The sequence below is a fragment of the Dermacentor variabilis genome, chromosome 11 (assembly GCF_050947875.1).
Source record: "Dermacentor variabilis isolate Ectoservices chromosome 11, ASM5094787v1, whole genome shotgun sequence".
In the NCBI taxonomy this organism is placed as follows: Eukaryota; Metazoa; Arthropoda; class Arachnida; order Ixodida; family Ixodidae; genus Dermacentor; species Dermacentor variabilis.
In genome coordinates, this window is record NC_134578.1 from 97584984 (window position 1) to 97607141 (window position 22158).

At 47.3% G+C, this 22158-nt stretch overlaps 1 protein-coding gene across 1 annotated transcript; it reads left to right on the plus strand.

The window, feature by feature from the left end:
- The first annotated feature begins 128 nt into the window (after positions 1 to 128).
- On the plus strand, positions 129 to 14395 carry LOC142564856 (uncharacterized). Its single transcript, XM_075676036.1, has 3 exons — positions 129 to 292; positions 5519 to 5616; positions 13870 to 14395. The coding sequence occupies exons 1-3, from the start codon at positions 132 to 134 to the stop codon at positions 14001 to 14003; spliced, it is 393 nt and encodes a 130-aa protein (XP_075532151.1). The 5' UTR covers positions 129 to 131; the 3' UTR covers positions 14004 to 14395.
- The last annotated feature ends 7763 nt before the right edge of the window (positions 14396 to 22158 follow it).

Here is a 22158-nt window from a genome sequence, read left to right on the forward strand (position 1 = left end):
TCTTTCAATGCAAAGCTAGCGTGGCTTATAATATTGAAAAACTGGAATTGTCAATTCGTTTTGTTTAGTGAATATTATATGTCAGATTTTGAATTTCGTCACACCATTGCATCGCTCATCAGGTATCGGATATGGAGGGGCTCGGCACTTCCACGATGACCGGAGGCAGTCGGTCCAGCTTGAGCAGTGCTGACATGGCCAGAGGCCAACACAGTTCTCGCGACACCCGCTACCTGACCCCTGCGGTACCGATTCTCATGAGGATCATCGAGGAGCAGGTAGTCGCCCAGAGGTGCGCAAGGGTGCGTTACAGTAGAGCTACGGTCGCGTTAAGCTCTGGAAAGAGAACGCTAGCCTCTTAACGCAGAGAGAACTGAGAGGCGCCTTCTCCACCAAATTCCAAATGCGTCGGTCAAAAGAGCTCGCGCTTCTTTTTACGCTTTACATGATGTAACAAGTTGGAAGAAACGCTGCATAAACCAAATTTCGGCAGGAAAACTTCTTTTCTTTTGTCATCACGGCGGATTCCAAATAAAAATTTTCCGATTCTGTAGGGTGTGGGAATATTGGAAACGTCGAAATAACGGATTGAATACTGTAGAATTGAATTTTGTCTTAAAATCTCAAAGATCATAATCAAATCAATGTCAATCATACTCAAAAATACGAATATTGTGTACTGTTTTTTTAATTTGCTTTCGAGTACTTTGAATCATCAACACGGTGTGATTAAGGGTAAATTTGGAGGAGTGCGACAAATTTCATTCTTGTGGCCGTAGTGGATTTAAAACACGAGACGTTGCGCTGGGCAGCAAGCTACGTCCAGGGAGCTAAACTTTACCGGCTGGACAGCGATAATTCACTCCGCGAATAGCCTTGTCTACGCGAACAAGCTACTTACCGTATATATTTGCGTAATGGCCGTAGGTTTGTTTTCTCCGAAATTTGGGGTGAAGATAGGAGGTGCGGTCATTACACGGAGACATGAAATTACTTTCGTCAATATTGTCGGTGGTACTTGCCTTTATTTAACTACAGTACTCGCTTGTACTGGCTCTGGCTATTCTTGGCTATTCCCGTAGAGGGTCAGCTGCCGGTTACAATAAATGGTGAAGCCCCATAAACAAGCAACGGAAGCATCTACGAATCTTGGAGGATGTGCTTTTGCTACCAGAAGGCGCCAGAAACGCAGCACAGCTGCCTTGTTCTGCCACCGATAAAAAAAAAAGAGGTTTCGGAACTCTTGCACCACACAATAGGTAACACTGCCAAAAAATTCTCCAAAAATCAAGGGTGCGCCTATACACGGGTAATTTTTAAATAAACTTTGGGGGAATTTTTTACAAAGCTCGGGCGGCGGCTCCTAGACAGGTGCGGCCATTACACGAGTATATACGGCATCTGTTACCGCGTGCTACATTTGCGGTTTAATGAATCAGGATTCATAAATGCAATGCAGTGTTTTATGTTGGAGGTTAAAACGGCTGTTCATAATTTGAAAACTATCCAAAAGTATTCGATACCTAATTGCATCCGATTCGCTCCTGGCACTCTTCGGTTTGTATTCAATTGAACCTTAAATATAGATATGCGCACGGCGCTATAGTGTTTGAGTAATGGAGAATGTCATGACATGATTAGGAAGACTCGGTTTCGCCCATAATGGTGCGGTGATAATAAAGGAGAGGCAAATTCAGAGGAAGATGCAGGCTTGAATTGATTAGCCGTCATCGGAAAATAAATTTTGATGGAGCCAGCGACATTTCCCCCTTGGCCACAGTTAAACATTGCATAGATTTGAGTACACAGCGTAGAAAAAGAACCTGTGTGGGCGACGCAGGTCCGATGGAGTTTCCGTTCTGAATCTCTTCCGAAGTGTTACAGAAATAAAATGAAAAGAGGGGGCTGCAATTTTCTATAAGAATGTGTTTTTTACTTGAGTACAACTTTGGCAATGCTATGTAGTCGGATATCTCAGTGATGTTGCTGTAAGGTGCATTATTGCCACGCTAAAAATAATACATGTGAAAAAATATGCATTGTCTGGTCTGATCATATCATCGATGTTAGCTGCCTGACATGGCTGGTGAAATTAACTTTAGGCGTAAGAGTACTGGAAGTGAACCGTCTGTAGCGGCCGCGAAATTGTAACTTGTGCCATTGGCCCGCTTTTCGTCACTGAGTAATCGCACAATAAAACAACTCGAATTTCAGCAAGGAAGGATATTCTGATAGCACAGTTATAGGTCGGCGTCCAAAGCACTGGGTCGGCACATTTACAAACGATTAGCATTCGGATTCTACAGAAAAAAATTGATTTTACTTAGCAATGAAGCATTTCTGAAAGCCGTACTGCATGAGGGTTATGCATATAATTTACGGTTTCTGCCTTCAAATAGATTGAGCAGCACCCATTCATGAGGTTCGCACGCTTTCAGAGCCACCGATTTCAAAGCATATTCAACGTATTCTACCGTAATGATCAAAATGCCTTTTGGCGGGGAAGTATCGCGCAAATACGTGGCCTTTGCATGAAATAGGAGAAATTCTATCGGTTCCCATAGTTCGAAGTTCACACTGTAGAGATGATGGACAGTTCACGATCCCGTACGGACCCTGATATTGTGGAGCAAGCCTTGGACTAAGGCCTGGAGAGTGGAATGGCAGCCGAATCCAGATGTGAGAATCAACGGCAAAGGACGATGTAGGCTCACCGTGGTCGCGACGATCTTTTTGGATGCCTTGGGCATCGGACGTGAATGAGCGAGCTAGCATACGGCGCTCCTTCACCATTCCTAGCAACTTCGGAAAGAGGGGTGAATTCTGAGGTGCCCGGATGATACAGAAGCACGGTGTCGAGGACAAAGGATAATTCACGTTCATAGAGAAGAAAAAATGGTCATAATCCTTTGATGGTTCGTACCCCCTCAAGCAATGGCTCACACCCACGTAAGGTAGAGGATACAAGCGCTCAGCAAAGATGAGCGAGGAGGCATACATTCTTTGAAATCACCCATACAACACACAGAACAGCATACGTTTGAATAAAGAACAAGCGTAAAACAAGCATCCGAACCAACATTAAAGCATTGCATACCCCTCTCAGCAAAAGTTGTGGTGGTTTTGCGACAGCATCGCTAAATTAACCTTAATTCACCTTAATTAAAACTAAAGGTCGTGGGTTCGACTCCCAGCCAATTTAGAACGTTCGAATACCTTAGTTAATTATATTTTGGTTAACTGTGGCTGATTAACTTCACATTAATTAACACCAATGATCATGGGTTCGAGTGCCGTAACGAACTCTGCCTCAAATAAACGTGCCTTATTATGTTCGCTATCGAACATGATAAGCGAACGACAGATGAGGCTTGATAAATGTTTATGGTGGCCGGATCATAACATTGATAATGTCAGCGGGCTGCGTGGAGATGAGCAAGTTGCACAATGCTTACGCATACTTAGACAGCTGCCCGATGAGTTTCTGCATGAATTTTTTACTGCGGTTTTGGCGACGACAAAATTGTGCGTTGACCGTTCGCTATACATTGCGCGGCATATCAATGCGCAGGGCTCAAATTCAAGCAGTTTGTCTGCAGATGTCGCGACTCACATTTTACAGTAGCGCGCTCCTAAAGTGCTAAATGGCAGCTGCCACAATCAATCAGTTCCTGCAGAAGCAGGTAGACATCCTAATGTGTGTTGGCGACAAATGCGCTTGTGGTTGTCTGATAAGACCTACTTTACACGCTACGGTAAATTTAGAGCACACTAATGAAAAGGTATAGTGACCTCAGCTTCTGTTCTAAAAAAAAAGGTTTTGCAGTTATTCCCGCTCCGGTTGACAGTGACAGCTGCAATGAGCTCAGCCTCCCACTCGTTTTGACGTCCGCCAGTAGAATCCAAGAGGGATTTTCCCCTAGTTTGTAACGAATGAAATATACAATTCCCGAGCAGAAGCCGACTACACGCAGAGTGCGAGTCGAAGATTCGACCTCTTATTTACTCCGCGAATGGCTGCAGCGAAGAATACCGTGCTTGGAAAATACTGTGCTAGCCTCTTGAGCGGTGTACTTAAAATGACCGGCTGACGCCATGCTGCTTCAGATTATTGATAAACCACAACATCGAAGTAGGAAATGATGAGCCAGTGGCAAGAAGCGACAGGCAGGGTAAGAATGATGAGGTGGAAGAAAGAGTAGTGTCTTTGTGCTTCTGTACCACCAGGGAGTGCCACGCACGTACACAAACGAAGAAAAAAGTATGTGGGAACGCCTACCACACGTTGTGTTTTCGAAAGGAGATGTCTCGCGTGGAGCTACGAATGTTTACAGAAAATAATGCAGCACGAAAGAGCGTAGGGCCACTGCGCATATTTGGCGAGTCATCGCGTCTCCGCAGTGCAATGAGCAAAACTGGAACTTTATATACAGTTTTCACAAGAATGTCGTCATTTGTGATAGTGGTAACTCAGCAAAGCTGCTGGAATCTTCGCTTGGCCAGTTCGTCCAAGAAAAAAAAAATTCTTGCACAGGTCACCGTCGGAGAGGCGAGCTGGCAAATAGGCGGTGACTGCTGTCATTGAGTGTTGCCTAGAAACTATTTGAACCAACCAGGCTAAGAGCAATGCCATATGCTGAAATAGACGATACAGACAAATATACTTGGTGCTAATTTAGCCGAAAAAAATGCTGCGTTGAACACCAAATATTTTTGTGTGAGCTTGGTACGGAAGAAACTCCTAGGTAAACATATTGTTCGACCAGAGCCGACATGTGGTGGTTGCCTGCTATACAGGCTATTTCACGCAACTTGACCCACATTAAATATAGGCAAATATCACGTAGCTCGACCGAACTAAGGTAATATTAGCCGTCGCTAGGAGATACCGAAGTTTATTTTTTGCAGGCGGCTAATTACATAATTAGTCTTAATACTGAACTTCTCAAATATTATAATTGGATGAAAAGTCTGAATCAGAACTTTGCACAGCAACATGTAAAAACCCCGATACTGCCTTCTGTTGCTCAATACCTGCTACATAAGAGTTTTTCCGAGCGTGAAATAAGCCCGCGAATGCACACAACATTGCCGCGCGACCGGCCGCAAAAGGCACTTTGCGTGTATTCGCGGACTTGTTTCAAGCTTGGAAAAACACTTTTATGTAGTGCGTATTGAGCTACACAAAGCTGTAGCGGGAGTCTCTTATGTTACTCTATAATCTTCTCATTGACACTTTTCATATAATTATAATAATTGAGAAGTTCATTATTTGTTAATTAAGGTATCTGAATAGGCGGACTGCAAAACAAAATAAAATATCTCAGTGTGTCCAAGTAACGGCTAACAAGCTTACCTTGGCTCTGCCTACCTACGTAGTGTTTGCATATCTTTAAAATTTGGCTCAACATAAGGGAAACACCTTGTATAGTTGGAAAGTGACCTCCTGTATCCCCCCAGATGACCAGCCCTTCCCCTGCACTACGTCTCGATTACTCAACGTTCGACTCTTTTGCAGCCATACCGGTGCTCAGCGAGAGTGGGGCTATATCCTCGCGCTGTTCATGCTGATGGCCACAGGCTCCCTCGTCACCTACGTCGTTCTCACCTCCTCAGGTGAACCACTTCGATGCTCTTTAACGAGACGTTGCTTACCAAGCTCTTAAGCTCTTCGCAATTTGATGGGCGTGGTTTGTCACGGAAAAATAATACAGTTTTGTCGCGACGACTTTCTTTCAGCAACGCTTAATTTTCTTTTATATTCTAAATGGGCTGCCTTCGTATACTTATAAAAACGTATTGTATAAATTCAGGCAACACCTTATCAGGCAAGAAGTCCAGTAATGCGCTGGATAGTAGTCTCTCCAGTAATATCATCTGCAAGGCAAGCTGTACTGGACAGTTAGCGCTGAAAGCCTACGGACATCAAACTGTATGTGTTCGGCACGCCTCGTCACCTTGCTGAAAAAAAAAAACATCCCAGGCACTTGTGTTCGCTTGAGTGCCTGTAATGTGCTAACTTTGAGATCATATAATTTGATGATCATGTATCGATAGCCGCATATCATCTGCTACCTCAAGTTATCTGTGAAGTTTGTCGTTGTGATCTGATGCTATTGTCTATGGGTTGGTGTCTGATAGTACACTATACCATCACAGCGCTCAACAGAAACACAGCCGCTCGAGGGATTTGCGATCGTTTTTTTTTCGTAAAGACAATACGTACACGCCTGCCGTGTGAATTTCATTCGATTTTGCTGCGCGGCCTTGTTGCCACGGTTCCTGATGTGACCGCGAGCGTAGCTATTCGCGAATCAGGTGATACATGATTCTAGGACGTTGTAGTGCTTTCCAGAAAGACGTGCCAGTTTATTTAATGAATTGTGGAGTTTAACCTCCCGGAGTATATAGGGTACACAGGGAGTTATGATAGATGCGATAGTGCAAAGACCGGAATAATTTGCTCCTCTGCGAATTCTTTACCCACACAACCAAAGCACAATAGACGAGCACTTTGCGTTCCGTCAGTATGAGAAAGCGGCAGCTGTGGCTGGGAACGAACCGGTCACCACATGCTCAGCAGCGTAATTCCATAGCAACTGAATTAGAACACTCGGTGTGCATGAGATTTTAGTTACAGTATGTATCATGTAGCGCGTTGTACAATTCAGCTCTTCGTCACTACGCCATCTGGAAGATTCTACGACACGTGTATAAAAGTGACCGGATTCAAGCGATCGTCGTTTGACTCGAGGATCACTTACTGCGGTTCTTGCAATCGCCGCGTGGGTGCATGTTAGTCATAGATTAGAAGAGCGCGAGGTCGTTCAATGAACTGTTTACAGTACTGTGGTTTCCTTCCTGCCTATAAGCTGTGACAATATCGTAATGATAGATTTCCGTGAACAATAATTTTCAATTTGCGCTTAGCTAATTGCGAGTATTCTTTTTCTACAGCGCGTCCATTCAACGCAGTGGACCCTATTTGGGAAAGTAGCCAACGCAGTCCGTTTGCTAATGAAGTATAATTTATAACTTCTCAATAGCTAGTTTTTTGAAAAAGGGCCCACATTACAAAGCCAGTATTGCAGTGGGGCACCAGAGGAAGCAAGTTACGCGATTTTAAACACAACGTGAATTGTTTAGATATTTGTGAACAAAAAGATGTCCGCCGATTACGATACTGCCTAATGCGAAATTTGAAGCGCAGCTGTATACGCGTATTCGTTCTGCGATATACAGAGGCAAAGAATTTGATACCGAAATCACTGCACCGACTGGCAGCGGGCCAGTGCCGTTAGCGCCTACGCAGAGAGAGGGGCAGTATGGAAACACTGGCAAGGTGAGCGACATCGCAGCCATCTGTGAAAGAGGACGACGAAAACGCGAGCACTGGCACGTGCACGCTTGCGTGGTTTTGCCGAGGGACGGCGACGCTGAACCCAGGAACCGGCGCATAAGGGCTGCGCTCTTAAAAAGCCCCTTAAACTACGTAAAGTAGTGCCACGCTTTGAAGAATGCCGCCTCCTCCTCGCGCACTCTAGCCGAGGCCACCGCTACATCGCTAATGGCCTAATAGCATCACGTGGGCCCTCGTGCCTTGTTTCAGCGCCATTTTTGCTCGAGAAGCGTCTGCGGAGGGGCGAGGAGCGCATATTGGCGCCGTTGCTACGCTCGAGCAGTGTAGGTGGCGCCACGGTCGAGGAGGGAGCGTGAAGGAGATAAGAAACGAGGAGTGAAGGTGGAGGAGGAGAGTGTCGCTACTTTACGAAGTTTAAGGGGTTTTATGCGCTCTAGTACTATGGCGTCATCTCGTAATCTCGTACAGCACTCTGCTTTCCTCCTCGAGCTTTCTCCATACTGTCTTCATTCGCTTTCGGCCTCATGCATTCCCTGTCAGAATTGTATTCCGGGGTTTCACGTGCCTAAACCACGATTTGAATAAGGGGCACGGTATAGTGGGGGACTCTGGAATAATCTTGACCATCAGGAGATCCTTAACGTGCCCCCAACGGACAGAATCCGGACGTTTTTTGGATTTTTCACCCCCGTCGAAATGCAGAGCCTCGTCCTCCGCTTTCCTCCTCGCGCTCTCTTCGCTATTGCCGTCTTTAATTCCTCGTTGGGCTCCGCGTTCGCTCTTTCATAGTTCGCTGTGCTCGTTCACTCGGTTACGTCAATGGACGCCGAGGCACGCTGACGCTCAACTCAGGAACGGGCGCCTAAGACGTGCGTTCTAATAATGGAATTTCTTTTACGCGCTGATGCCGAAACAGGGCGCATAAATAGTTTCGGAAGTGATGCCGACGTTATTGTCGACATTGTCATGACGTAGAGCCACAGGCTGCGATGACCTGTACAGGCGTAGTCGAGGTCAACGAGATATGACCTTGCGAGATGAATTACAAGGCGTGCTCTAGCGGTCATTTCGTTGATGTAAAAAAAAAAACTGACGCAAGAAACATCACGTGGGCAGCATGCTTACCGCGGTTTCAACGCGCCCAGTTTCCCTATCTAAGCGAGAAATGGTCCGTTTTCGTGAACGAGTACCTTAACAACGAATGACGATTTTAAAATCGTCTCTATTGCTTTTTCGTCCTGCAGCGTCCTCCTCCAATCCTAAAATCGCTGGCGGTAATAATTATCAAGCTAATTAACAAATTTCACTCAATTAGCGAACGGCCTGTAACGGTTGCTTCACCATCTATTGTCCACCATGCTGAAAACACGAGTAGAGAAGAAACTGTAATCGTGTTGGTAAAATAATAAAACAACGCAATAAAATATTTCACTAAAATAGATTGCCCAGTAGGTACACAAACAGCTATCACTGCATAATATATAATTGCAGCTATCACAACAGTAGTAAGTATGTACACAGATTAGGCGTTACGGAATCAGGTTGTAGACAAGCCGTATGTAAACATTCTGAAAGATATCTATAGCGGCTCCACAGCCACCGTAGTCCTCCATAAAGAAAGCAACAAAATCCCATTAAAGATAGGCGTTATGCAGGGAGATACGATCTCTCCAATGCTATTCACAGCGTGTTTACAGGAGGTATTGAGAGACCTGGATTGGGAAGAATTGGGGATAAGAGTTAACAGAGAATACCTTGGTAACTTGCGATTCGTTGATGATATTGCCTTTCCTAGTAACCCAGGCGACCAACTGCAACGCATGCTCACTGACCTGGAGAGGCAAAACAGAAGGGTGGGCCTAAAATTAATCTGCAGAAAACTAAAGTAATGTTTAACAGTCTCTGAAGAGAACAGCAGTTTACGATAGGTAGCGCGGCGCTGGAAGTGGTAAGGGAATACATCTACTTAGGGCCGGTAGTGACAGCGGATCCGGGTCATGAGACTGAAATAATTAGAAGAATAAGAATGGGCTGGGGTGCGTTTGGCAGGCATTCTCAGATCATGAACAGCAGGTTGCCATTATCCCTCAAGAGAAAATTGTATAAGAGCTGTGTCTTACCAGTACTCACGTACGCAGCAAAAACCTGGATGCTTACGAAAAGGGTTCTACTTACATTGAGGACGACGCAACGAGCTATGGAAAGAAGAATGATGGCTTTAACGTTGATGGATAAGAAAAGAGCGGATTTGGTGAGGGAACCAACGCGGGTTAATGACATCTGAGTTGAAATCAAGAAAAAGAAATGGGGGTATGGGCAGGGCATGTAATGTGGAGGGAACATAACCAATGGTCAATAAGGGTTACAGACTGGATTATAAGGGAAGGGAAGCGTAGCAGGGCGCGGCAGTAAGTTAGATGGGCGGATGAGATTAAGAAGTTTGCAGGGACAACAAGGCCACAATTAGCACAGGACTGGGGTAGTTGGAGAAGTATGGTAGAGGGCTTCGCCCTGGCAGAGGGCGTAACCAGGCTGATGATGATGATGATGATGATGATGATAATGTACACAGAGGCCATACCTATCGCTTTACAACTACGTGCATGCAATATAAATGTGTGAACTATAGATACCGTTTTGTTAAAACCACCTGCATGCAGCCGTACGTATCGCTTTACAACTACGTGCATGTAATATACATATGCGAACTATAAAAACCGTTGTGTTAAAACCACCTGCATGCAGCGCAGTGTAGTTAAGAGCATTGGCCAATCCGATGTACACAAAGCATACCCCAGACAACGGCCCCCTTCCTCGTGTAGCGGGGCTTTCTACGTCACGTCGCTCCGCTGCTCTTCCTACAGCGCTATGTTCCTCTAGGCCTGCCCTTTGAGCATTTCTTGCATCACTGAATTCCAGTATTTATTGCGCATAATAACATTTCATGTATACGTACGATGAGATACATAGCAAACTCGTACCAGTGTAGGTTCACCCATGCTTCTCAGTAGACTACCTTCATGATCGGCCGTTGGACACAGCTGAGGCCACACACCTACATTGCCAAAGGCCAAGTTTTATGTAATGCGACGGCATAAAAAAGACTTTTCTGTTAAAGCGCTCGTGCCGTTCCTCCCGTATGGCTTACAGCTGTTACAGTGGGGAAAAAAAACAAAAACAAAATTATCGCATAATTTTGGACCACTATTGCAAAGACGGAAATGTTTACGACATTTTGCACAAATATTTCATGGGTCTACGTGACAGGAAGGTACGTCCGCTGACAACGCATAAGACATGCACTGATAAGACTGTGCATTGACACTGGCTTGGTGTCTGATGTCTTGAGGAAGGAAATCGCTTTTTGCTGGAAAAGTGGTTGATAAGTTCTGCGGAGGCCAGCAAGAGAAAACTGCCACCCACTCGACTGTAGGAAGAAGCTGCACAGAATAGTAATACGGGTTCTTTAGAAACAAAGCTTCGTTGTTGAAACAAAATTCGGGCTGGTTGGAGGATCGAAACCAGGAACAATGCCTTTCTGGAGTGGTGGTTCTAACATGTGAGCTAATCAGGAGACTGAGATATTTCAGGGCCAGTAATTCGTGCACGCACACAGAATGGGGCAAACTCGTGACACCGAAGACCACAATTTGGTGCCACATTCATGAAAAGGGATAAATGTAATTTCCATGAATGTAGTACAAAGTTATTAAGGAAACCCATATGGATTTCTCAGAAAGAAAGCTGCGCAGATGAAAGATTGAATTGAACAACCAAACGTAGCATCATCCTTTGAGATGGTGGGGGGTGTAAAGGGATATCGGTGGGCGCTATAGGGGTCATCTGCAGCCAAAGTAACAAGCATCCAGACAAATTAGGTGTCTTTTGGGAAATTAGATCGCTTTCATTATTTGCTTGCCTGGGGCTATTGATAAAGATGTGTAGAGGTAGATGCGTTGCGGGGGAATTGTGGGTATACTTGGACTAAATCTTGGGCCGATGGACAATATATCATCTTGAACGTGTTTTGGAAACTTGGAAGTTCAACGACGAATAAAAGAGCCACGCGTGGATATTAAAAAAAGGCACCTAAGCACTCCTTATGAGTTGTGAATCCGAAAGCATTAATGTCCAACTGAACGCCGCTGAGCGCTGCTTCGAGTTTACACTGGGAGTAATGTTTTACAGTTAAGCTGCGGAGTATCTTATGCAGCTTTGAAATTTAAATTGGTGCAGGTTACTTCTTTTCTGCAATTTCTACGTTACCATGTTAGCTGCAGACCAGAATCATTTGCACAATATTGCTGAGAAATTAAGCGCATTTATTTTCCCTTAGTGCGTTCGCTAATGTCCGTGGTGAGCGTGAAGCTGACGAAGTGTTCCTCGGTGGCCACGCTGTTTTCATTCCCATTCATCTGGTCCACTGCCCGCCTTTTCGCTCGTTTTGCTGCGTTCCTTCGCCCCCATACTTCATATGCACTGCACTGGCGTGGACGGCCACGTTTCCCAATAGTGTTGAGGTTGCCGCCGCGGACGATGTGGATGCTTGAGACTCCACAGCGGTGCGGGCTGGCCGAGCCCGCAAGCAGCAGCAGCAGCCTGCGGTGCCAACGCAGCATGCCGCCGACGTCCTGCGCGACGAGAGACCGAGAAAGCAGCAGCGGCCACCATTTCCGACCGGCGTGCGCAGCAGCTTAGCTCACCGGGGGCGAGAGAGAGAGAGAGAGAGATAGGGACCGCGCGCCGGCTTTGGAGAGCGCGATGACGTGGCGCCGCCACGAGGCCGTCTCCCCCCACGCAACACCTGGCGCGCTATTGCAGGAGCAGGTATTCCCTTTCCCCCGCTCTACTCCATCAATTTGTACCCATGATTTGGCGTGCCGGTGACGTGTCGTCGCAGCCGAGGTGAATTCAGGTGCCGTTTCGCTGCTACAGACGCCGACGTTTTCGCTGAATGAGCCATTTGATGCTCTTGCACCACACTTGGTCGTTTTTACCGAGAGGCAGATCATTGATAGCAATAACCACGTATTAGACAATGAGATCAAGTAACGTGTGGAGTTCGGAAGAGTAAAGTGCAGTAAACGTTATCTCGCTAACTAAGCAGGCAAAATGTTACCTATGCACAGGCGTGGGTGCGCCGGTCACGGGGAGTGTGCGCACTTGTACCAAAGCTATCGTTTAACGCTGTCGCTCTCTTCACCCTACCAACTGTGCCGCATCTGAATAACTCGGATTACAAGACATCCAGCTATAGGCGCGGCGGAAAGCATCGCTAACGAAGCCGCCAGTCGCGTACATCGGCACGCCCTTTGCATTGGGACCCGCAACACATCTTCGCTTCGGAAAGAGCTTCGTTTCGTGCACTTCGCTGTGTATCTATATTCCATTCTAGTTAAGGTGAGCATTTGCCTGTGTTATTGGTGACACCCAACAGGCTTCGCCTCCGTCTTGTTTTCTTTTGATTGGCTTACTTCTTCAAATTGCTCTTGGGTTTCTTATTCCAGCCTCTTTTCATTGATCTTATAACTGGATTCATGCCCGTTATACATATTGGTGGTGCGGGCTTGGCCCCCTTTTCTTTTTAGCCCTTTTTTTTTCAAGTCGGGGGAAACAAAGAATTACGACGTGACAGTCGCGTAGAGCGCATGTTCTCGCTCGCGCATGGAGCGACAGCCATCCTTCTCCTCGGCCGTGGGGAAGTAGTGGGCGGATCACGTGACCTCCAATATTTAACGCGCGGGCACACGGCGCACATGCAAGCCAACACCTTACAGCAACCCTCTCGTCTCGCCCGCACACCGGCAGCGCATACGACGCGCGGGTCGCTCATTCCGCCAGTACTTGGATGTTAATTCGGAAAGCACGACGGGCTGGTGCGATTTCACCTAGATTTCCCGTATAGTTAATATCCCATTAAAATCCGGCTAATTGCTTTTTTGGGCGGCAGTATCTTTTCTATAGATACTGAAATGTATGAAATTTTTAAAAGCTTGTTGTCGTAAACTTTACCGAGGCATATTAATGAAACATCAAGGAAAGCGCGAGGTTGCTCCAAGAAGACGGCTTATCAGAGTTTTCATCCCGTCCCTTCAGATGCTTTGTATCGCGCATGAGGTTTCAAACCTCGAAGGGTTTAATATTTGTGTATTAACGATAGCCTATATTTCTGTTCCGGGCATTACATGTTGTCGTTATATAATGTAAGAAAACGCACACAAGTTGTGACAATGATAAAGCAGGCAGGCACATAAATGAACAAATGTGTACAGAAGTGAGTGAAATGTCCGGCGATTTGGGCGCGGTGGGGACATAAGCACCCCAGCCTATTGGTGACGGCCTCGAGTCCTTGGACACGGGCGGCTTCCTGGGCGTGCCGGACGGACACAAAACAAGGAAAAATAAAAAGCCGGAAACGTATTTTCGATCCACGAACCATTGTTTAGCTTTGAGCCAATGTGGTGGAAGAGTCGCACTGAGGATGCTCAAAAACCCTTTGGCAAATGCAGGCGTCTTCGATGGCGGCTCCAAGAGCAAGACGCGCTCGCACGTCGAAACAACAGCGCCCCAGCCGACCGCCTACCCCACAACTGTGGGCGGCGCTTTCTCGGGTTCTAACACTGCCTCGACACCGACCACGTGACTCGGAGCCACGGGAAAGCGAGGACGCCGACAATTGCGCCATCTGGAAGGCGAGGCTTGCCAGCGAGCAACACGACTCGCGCATTTCTACGAAACGTCGCGCGACTGAACTTGAGTGATACACAATGACAGGGCACTCGCTCTAACTAGTGACAGCGAGGCTGTTTCTTCAAGAATTTCGACTTTCGATTTTTTTCCCATTACAGTTCGATTACAGTTTGCGCAAAACTTCAATGGTTGTGACCTTATCCGTGCAATTCGTAGGTGGCATATGCAGGTGCAGGGGAAATTTAGCCCTGCAGTATGTGATATTGAGATGAAAAAAGTACATGTGTTGCCTAAATTAGTATTGTACCACGCATAATATATATGAGGCATTTCGCTGTATCTTTATTGAACAATAGCTCTAAACCATAGGCATTCGAGAGAGGATAGTTACGCAAACTCTACACCATAGTGTACAGTGGTAGCTAATACAGTATTGCAAAAAACAAAACAAAAGACATTGACACTCGGGAAAGAGATAAGTTGGATTCCTCAGTATAAGTGATATATATACGGTGGGTAAAGTAACTGACGGTTGGTGATGGTGATTGGTAAATCCGCAAAGGTAGTTTACGTTCGCAATACTTGGTACTGGCAATGTGATGTTTCAGCAATCTGTGAATAAGCTTTTATAAACTTTGCCCACTAAGTAGGCAATCTGAAAGCCAACTTCATTATCGACTAAAAGATTTCAACGATTGTCTTGTTCGATTTAGCATTTGGTCTTTAATAAAAATAAAAGTAAGAAATGAAGGTAGTTGTGTGCTACTTTGATGTGGTGAATGTCTTTTGTGTTCATATATTGTGTGGTTTTATGTTTATGGTAACGTATAGAACTCAATATTTTTGTACAGACCTCGCTTTGGGCACTTGTACCACGCAGCGTTGTGCGACGTGGTTTAGATCTGAAGTTCCGATAGTTTTTGTCACTAAGCGTCATAACTGATAATGCATTCGAAATAGGCGCACCTGCTCTTTTACACAATTGGGGCTTATTGTATCGAGCGGTTGCAAACATTTCCGTGAGTGATTGTGGACCGCAGGTCAAAGGAAATATCATAGAATTTGAGTTCTACATGACATTTTTTAAATGTTTTGCTTAAAGACTGTTATAAAAGAAAGGTAAATGTGAATGCAAAATCAAGAATGGGGCCGACAGATGAAGTAGCATACTGTGGTATACAAGTTATAAACAGGGATAAGGTCCCTCAGAAAGGCTGGCCAACGGTTCGATAGGAGGACCTATCTTCGTCAAAGGCCGCCTCATTTGTATTGACCTAGTATTGTCAAGCTACTCTCGTAGCTTTTAGCCCAATACGACCATCCAGTTTCTGTTTCTTTTACTGGAAAATAAAGATTGATTTGATTTGATTTTGATCCTCGGCTTGTTAGTTTTAAAGGGTTCGTACAGTGACGTCACGTGTGGTGGTTGTTGGTGGTGGCCAGCAGTAAAAGGAGAGACTGAAAAGAACATGAGCGCTGTCGCCTGATGTCTCTAGGCGTAGTCTGTAAGAAGGCGGGAAAAGAGAGGGAGAGTTTGAAGGCGGGGAGAAAAAAAAAGAGAGCAAGACAAATAAAGAAAAGAAAAAGGAGGACATACGAGGGTGTTGGAGCGAGAGGTAAGGGAGCCTTCAGGGGTGTAATTGGCGACATGCTTTTGTGGCTTTAGAAGAGCCCGACAGCCGGTCAGTGCGCGAGTAACAAAAAAAGACACGAGTTGAAAGAATAACTTGAGTAGCGTAGCAGCAGTCAATCGAATAATTTTGATGGTGTTGAGATGGGGACAAGGTCAGGGGGGAAATGAATGGGGGTAACCGGAAGGCAGCGGCTTCGTCTTTCACGGGACGTTAGCCTCAGAAGCTCAGCATAGGCGTCGTCACAGCAGCATACAGAAGTGGCGACACACTGTGTGGCTGAGGCACGGAGAAACGTATCCTGGCGTCTGGGTCTCTTGAATATGTTGGTGAGAGTGTTTCAAAACATAAATAAATGGAGGCAGAAAAAAAGAGGGGCGAACAAAACCGGAATAACATATAGGAAGTTGACAAAAGTAAAAGCGAGAGGAGGCAGGTGTATATGAGAAAAGGGGTCGTACAGTTTGTATATGCGTAGAAACGTGGAAGAGTACATTAAATTTAGTGGTATGGGAGAGGCAGAAAAAAAAGGGAAATCGAGGAATAGCCGACGTTAAAAATTAAGGTTCGCTGGTGACATAATGTGTTACATTACAGCTTTTAGCGATTCTTAGTTACCACGTGGCAAATTAATTCCCGTCGGGTGCAGGCATTTAAGCTTGTGTATGAGGTATGATTCCGTATATTTCCTCTCGCGAGGTGAACGAAAATTTGTTTGTACTATATAGAGTCTTCCTTTGCCGAACATATGACTATATTCATTAAAGTGCCTGGCTATTGCTTTAGGTAAATTGTGGTTTGTATCTGCGTGATGACCGTTGAGTCCTGTATGAATTGGTTGTCCAGCCTCACCTAGTATTGTTTGCTACAAGAGGCACAATCTAGACAGTAGACTACGTTGCTCGATGGTGAAACTCAAAACTACCTTGTGTGAGTATTTCGACACTGTACTTCTTACTTTAGTAGTAGATTGAATATTGTCATGTGGTAGTGACGGTGAAGAAAGCAGCAAAACTGTGAATGGCGAAAGTAGTGTTTTATTGGGCGAACCTGTGCTCTCAAAAACAGGCTAGGCTCCAAGTATAACGATAGCGGCGAACACAGTCGGTGATCGTCGAAAACCAGATCTGCCGGTCAAGCTCGTCGGCTGATGGAGAATGTGTTTTAAAAAGCTTCTCCACAATATTTATATGTACTGGGGTGAAATTCTGTAGCAAGCGAAAAGAAAAATATTACCGGCAGATGAAGGCCTCAGGTGCGCACCTAAAATAATAAAGACTACAACCGTGGCCCGGTGGGGTTCCCAGATTTTATAACATGTTGCTTACATTAAGTACGAGCGCAAATTCTCTCCGTTTGACTGCAACACACTGTATGCTTCAGCGCGGAGGCTTCAGGTGAGCACCTAACATGATAATAAAGGCTAGAAGCGCGGCCGAGTGAGGTTTACAGTTTCTATATTAACGTGTTGCTTACACTGCGTATGCACGCAAATTCTCACTGGCTTCACTGCAATACACAAAATGGTTCGCCGCATTACTTTGAAGCCGTGCGCTGAAGCAATTAGAAATTACCGTTTCCTTTTTATTTTTCATACCTGAAGAATCGCAGCAATCTCGATGTTTTAGCAGAGTTTCCCCCTTGGTTTACAATTTATTTCAATAAGAGGCGAGACAATTGCATTTTGGCCACGCGCTTTTCCTTCATGCATAGCGGGCATAAGAAAATCATATCCCACGAAGAATGAGTGGGGGGGGAGGGGGGAGGGACAGAGCTAAGCCGCACTTGCGGCAGCCGGGAAGTGCTAACGGTTTGAAGCATGCTTTGAAGGCTAATGGATGCAAATCTGCAAATATATGCGGGCTTCTGATTTGCGTGGCATTCACTCACTGTGTGTGGCGTCGAATTATTTTGGACAAGAGCGCGCTCCGCGTAATTAACGTATGCGGCGTTAAGTCCGACCTGATCGTACTAGCGTTCTCGGAAATAAGTACGTTGAACTGCAAAAAAAAAAATTGGCTGAAGGCTTAGCTTGGTTAAGCCTGGAAGATTGCGAAAGCAATACCCTTGGTTGCGCCTTGGTTCGGCTGATGGTGTGGACATGGTTGCCCTTTGTTAAACTTATGGCTATACATCATCCGACATAGCGCAAGGCAGCGCGCCGACCACTGCGAGGAGCCGAGCTGTAGCCCAATTTATCCTCCTAGCGTGACGTCACACCAGCGAGCGCCCTCTGTCGGTAGCGCCGAAGCAGCGGCGCGCAAGGCTTCGCCTCCACCATCGATGCCGCGAGCTGGGGCCCCGTCTTTCGGTCTGGCGTGACGTCACACCAGCGAGCGCCCTCTCTCGGTAGCGCCGCAGCAGCGGCGCGCAAGGCTTCGCCTCCACCATCGATGCCGCGAGCTGGGGCCCCGTCTCTCCGTCTGGCGTGACGTCACGCGGTCACGTGACGCGCAGCTGTGTAAGGAGGCGCCACGACCACCGATGGGCCGAAAGTGCGAGCAGTATTGCTTTCGCAATAAAACTTATCCTTGTCGTCGTTATTGTTGTGGTCTCAATACTTGGCTCCATGATCGTGCCGCCATCTTCTTCCTCCTCGCTGTGGTGCGCATCCACTTTCCGCATGAATGCTTTAGCATCGTTGAAAACGGAGCGACGCGGCTTTAAGCAGCGAGGCGCGGCGTTGTCAAAGGCCTGCACACAATCCTTGCGCAACGTTGCACAGACGTTTCTTGAAGCATTTCAAGTTACTTCAAGTGCCACGGATAAACCACAACGCAAGATGCGTGTTCCTATCACCAAATGGGCGTCAGTGCCCACTGCTGCATCGCGTTCACCGCGGCGGCAGCCCAGCGTCGGAACGTAAACAAACTTAAATCTCGGAGGCAACCTCGGACGCCGAGGCCCAGGGTGCCACCATGCTAGCGGAAGTGGCCTGGGGCGACAGCCAATAGGCGCGCAGCTCTGACCCCCTGGGGCACAAGGGATATGTTTTTATACGCGCCCAGGATGGCGCGCGCGGCCGCCAAGGCCCCGCGGAGTAGAACGCGTTCCCCTCCCTACCTTCATTCCGGATCTGTGAGCGCGACTGAAGACGGCGCGCTTCCTTACCGCTGCCCTCCCTTTCGTGCGTGAGATTGAGTCGCGATCGCCTACTCACCATCGCATGCTCTTGGTGGCAGATACAGCATGCGGCACGCGGCGACGATTTTATCGCCATTGGACTCGGTAAGGAACCTCGCGACGACAGCAGAAATGCTCTTGGTGTGTTGATATTGTTACGGTGGAAAAGAGGACAAGGTCGTCGATGGTGAAGACGACGAAGTGGCAACAGCCTCTCGGGATTCTCAGCTGCTGTTTATATATGCTTTGTAAGTACATCTTGTAAATACTTTTATACCCGTGATATTTTGGTGGAGGTGCGGGGTACGCGTCTTCGCCGCGGAGCTCCGGAGCGGACGTCTCACCCAGGCTGGGACCATGCTTGTAGTGGAAGGCACCGCATCTGCAGCTGAAATGCCGACTACGCATACCCAGTACGCTGCTCTACCTAAGCCGCAAGGCCCCGGCAAGTTGACTTGCCTCGATGGTGTAGACGTTGAAGAATGGTAGAAGATGTATGAGCGCGTCAGCAAGGAGAGCAGGTGGGGTCCGACCCTAATGCTGGCCAATGTCATGTTCTACCTCGACGGAACACGGCGAAGGTGGTTTTACACACAGGAGGAAGAGCTAACCAGCTGGGACTTGTTCAAAGAAAAGCTGTCCGACGTTGTTGGCAATTCGACTGGTCGACAACTAGCCGCCAAGCAACAACTCGCTACGCGTGCTCGAACTGCCACCGAGACGTATGTCTCCTACATTCAGGATGTCCTAGTCTTCTGTCATAAGATCGACACGTCCATGCCAGAGGCGGACAAGGCTGGGCACATTATTAAAGGCATCTCGGACACCGCATTCAACCTTTTGGTCTTTAGAAACTTCTCGACTGTCGACGCCATCATGAAGGAATGACGCCGCTTCGAGCAGGCGAAGAGTCGCCGTATATACAATAAGTTTACACGGCTTCCAAATACTGCAGCGACCTCTTCCTGTACCGGCCCCTCCGACCAATCTAGCTCTCCACCACCAAGCGAAAACGTGACCCGAATTGTACGCCACGAACTCGAAGCGGCGTTTCCTGCCTCGCCTCAACAGACGTCGAGGAACAACACAGCTGAGACGATATCGCTCATCCAGTCCGTGGTTCGCCAGGAAATCGCTAATAAGGGCGACTCAAGGAGCGCCTGCTCCTTGAGTCGCCCTGACACCCGCCCTGCTCTTATGCCTCGGTCCTATCGCAGTCCACCTCACAGTGTCGGTTATTCCTACACTACGAGGAATCCATCGGACTGGCGTACACCTGAGGAAAGGCCGATCTGTTTCTGCTGCGGCCGAATCGGTCACGTTTCCCATCACTGCCAGAGCCGTTGGTCTTCGAAACACCTTCCGGAATTCAAGTTCGCCCCGAAGTTCCTCACCCCGTCACTTCTACGACGCTTCCGGCGCCACTAGCTCGACTCGCCGCTATGCTCGCTCGCCCTCGCCTGAACGTCGCCAGCCACATCCGCCCCAGCTTCACCGCTCGCCATCGCCGACTTACCCAGGACCGTCCCAGCAGGAAAGCTAGGCAATGCGGCTCCTCGAGGTGGTGCTGCAATGTCGGATTCGCCGCAAAATCGTCATTTGACGCTGTTTACGAGAAATAACCTCCTTGACGTCCAAGTTGATGGCACACCCGTCACAGCCCTCATAGCGTCATAGCGGAGCACACATATCGATTATGACCAGACGCCTACGCCACCGCCATTTAATGAAAATTGTTACGGCTGCCGTTACTCGGTTCGTACGAATCGCCAACGATAGCATGGTGACCGTGGTCGGAATGTGTACTGCACGTGTGAGCATTTCCGGCCGCCATACTGTCGTCGTTTTCACGGTGCTTGACCAATTCCCCCATGACCTCATCCTTGGCCTAGACTTCCTCTCCGCCTATTCAGCGCTCATCGATTGTTCCTCAAGCACTGTGCGTCTTGACCTGCCTCTACTGGACGTTCCTCCAACACCACACGAAATTCGCCTAAGACCGACTGCTTTTGTTCCCGTTCCACCACAGGTTTTGACATACATCGAAATGCCGCCTTCTGTGCCAGTTCCCGACGGTGATTACACCTCCGCTACCATAACTGCCATCATTCTCACCCACAGTGTTACTGTCCCGCATACAATACTGCGGATTACAGACAATCGCACGTACCTCCCTGTGGTGAACTTCGGGCTCGCTAAGCAAATTCTGCCTAAAGATATCACCCTGGCTACAATCACTGCTTTAGAAGTTACTTGCGTTGATACTTTTGCTGTCGACGCTTCCTGTGAGCCTTTCCGGTCTGCCAATGTACTGACAACGACATTAGGACAATGATCGCCCCGAATCTCTTTCCTGCGGAGACTGAACAGCTGTGCCACCTATTGCTTTCCCACAAGGATATATTCGACCTGAACAGCCTTCCCTTAGGCCAGAAGTCACTTGTCAGACATCGTATACATACAGGCGATAATCCACCCATCCATCGGAGACCCTACCGAGTTTCAGCTTCGGAGCGTCACGTCATCAAAACTGAAGTAGACAAGATGCCAGCGAAAGACTTCATAAAGGCATTTTCAAGTCCCTGGGCGTCCCCTGTCATGCTGGTCAAAAAGAAGGACGGCTCATGGAGATTCTGCGTTGACTACCAGCACCTCAACCGCATCCCGAAGAAGGGTGTTTACCCAGTACCTTGTATCGACGACGCCCTCGATTGCCTATACGAGGCACAGTATTTTTCGCCCATCGACCTATGGTCCGGATATTGGCAAATTGCTGTCGATGTTAGAGATCGTGAAAAGACTGCCTTTATAATACCTGATGGTCTTTACCACTTCAAAGTTATGCCTTTTGGGCTATGCAACGCTCCGGCTACCTTTGAGCGTATGATGGACTCATTACTCCAAGGATTCAAGTGGCCGACTCCTCTATGCTACCTAGATGATGATATTGTGTTCTCGCCCTCATTCAGCACACACATTGAGCGCCTTTCAGCTGTACTTGCCGTTTTTCGCAAGGCTGGTCTACAGCTCAACTCCAAAGAATGTAACTTTCGCCATCGAGAGATTACTGTCCTTGGACATGTCGTCAATGCAATTGGCATCCGACCAGACCCATAGAAAATTCGTGCAGTGAAAAATTTCCCTGTTCTACGCTCTGCAAAAGATGTCCGAAGTTTCGTGGGCTTTTTCTCTTACTTCCGCCACTTTGTTAAAAATTTTGTTACCATAGCACGCCCTCTCACAGATCTCCTGAAGAAAAGTGTGCCGTTTTCATGGGAAGCCTCTCAGGCCCCCGCCTTTTCTCGCCTTATCACCATGCTCATCACCCCACCGATTCTAGGACACTTCACTACT

Coding starts and splice junctions, on each gene's coding strand:
- LOC142564856 (XM_075676036.1), top strand. CDS start 132: ATGGAGGGGCTCGGCACTTCCACGATGACCGGAGGCAGTCGGTCCAGC. Junction 293..5,518: donor GAGCAGGTAGTCGCCCAGAG/GTGCGCAAGGGT, acceptor ACTCTTTTGCAG/CCATACCGGTGCTCAGCGAG. Junction 5,617..13,869: donor CGTCGTTCTCACCTCCTCAG/GTGAACCACTTC, acceptor TGGCAAATGCAG/GCGTCTTCGATGGCGGCTCC.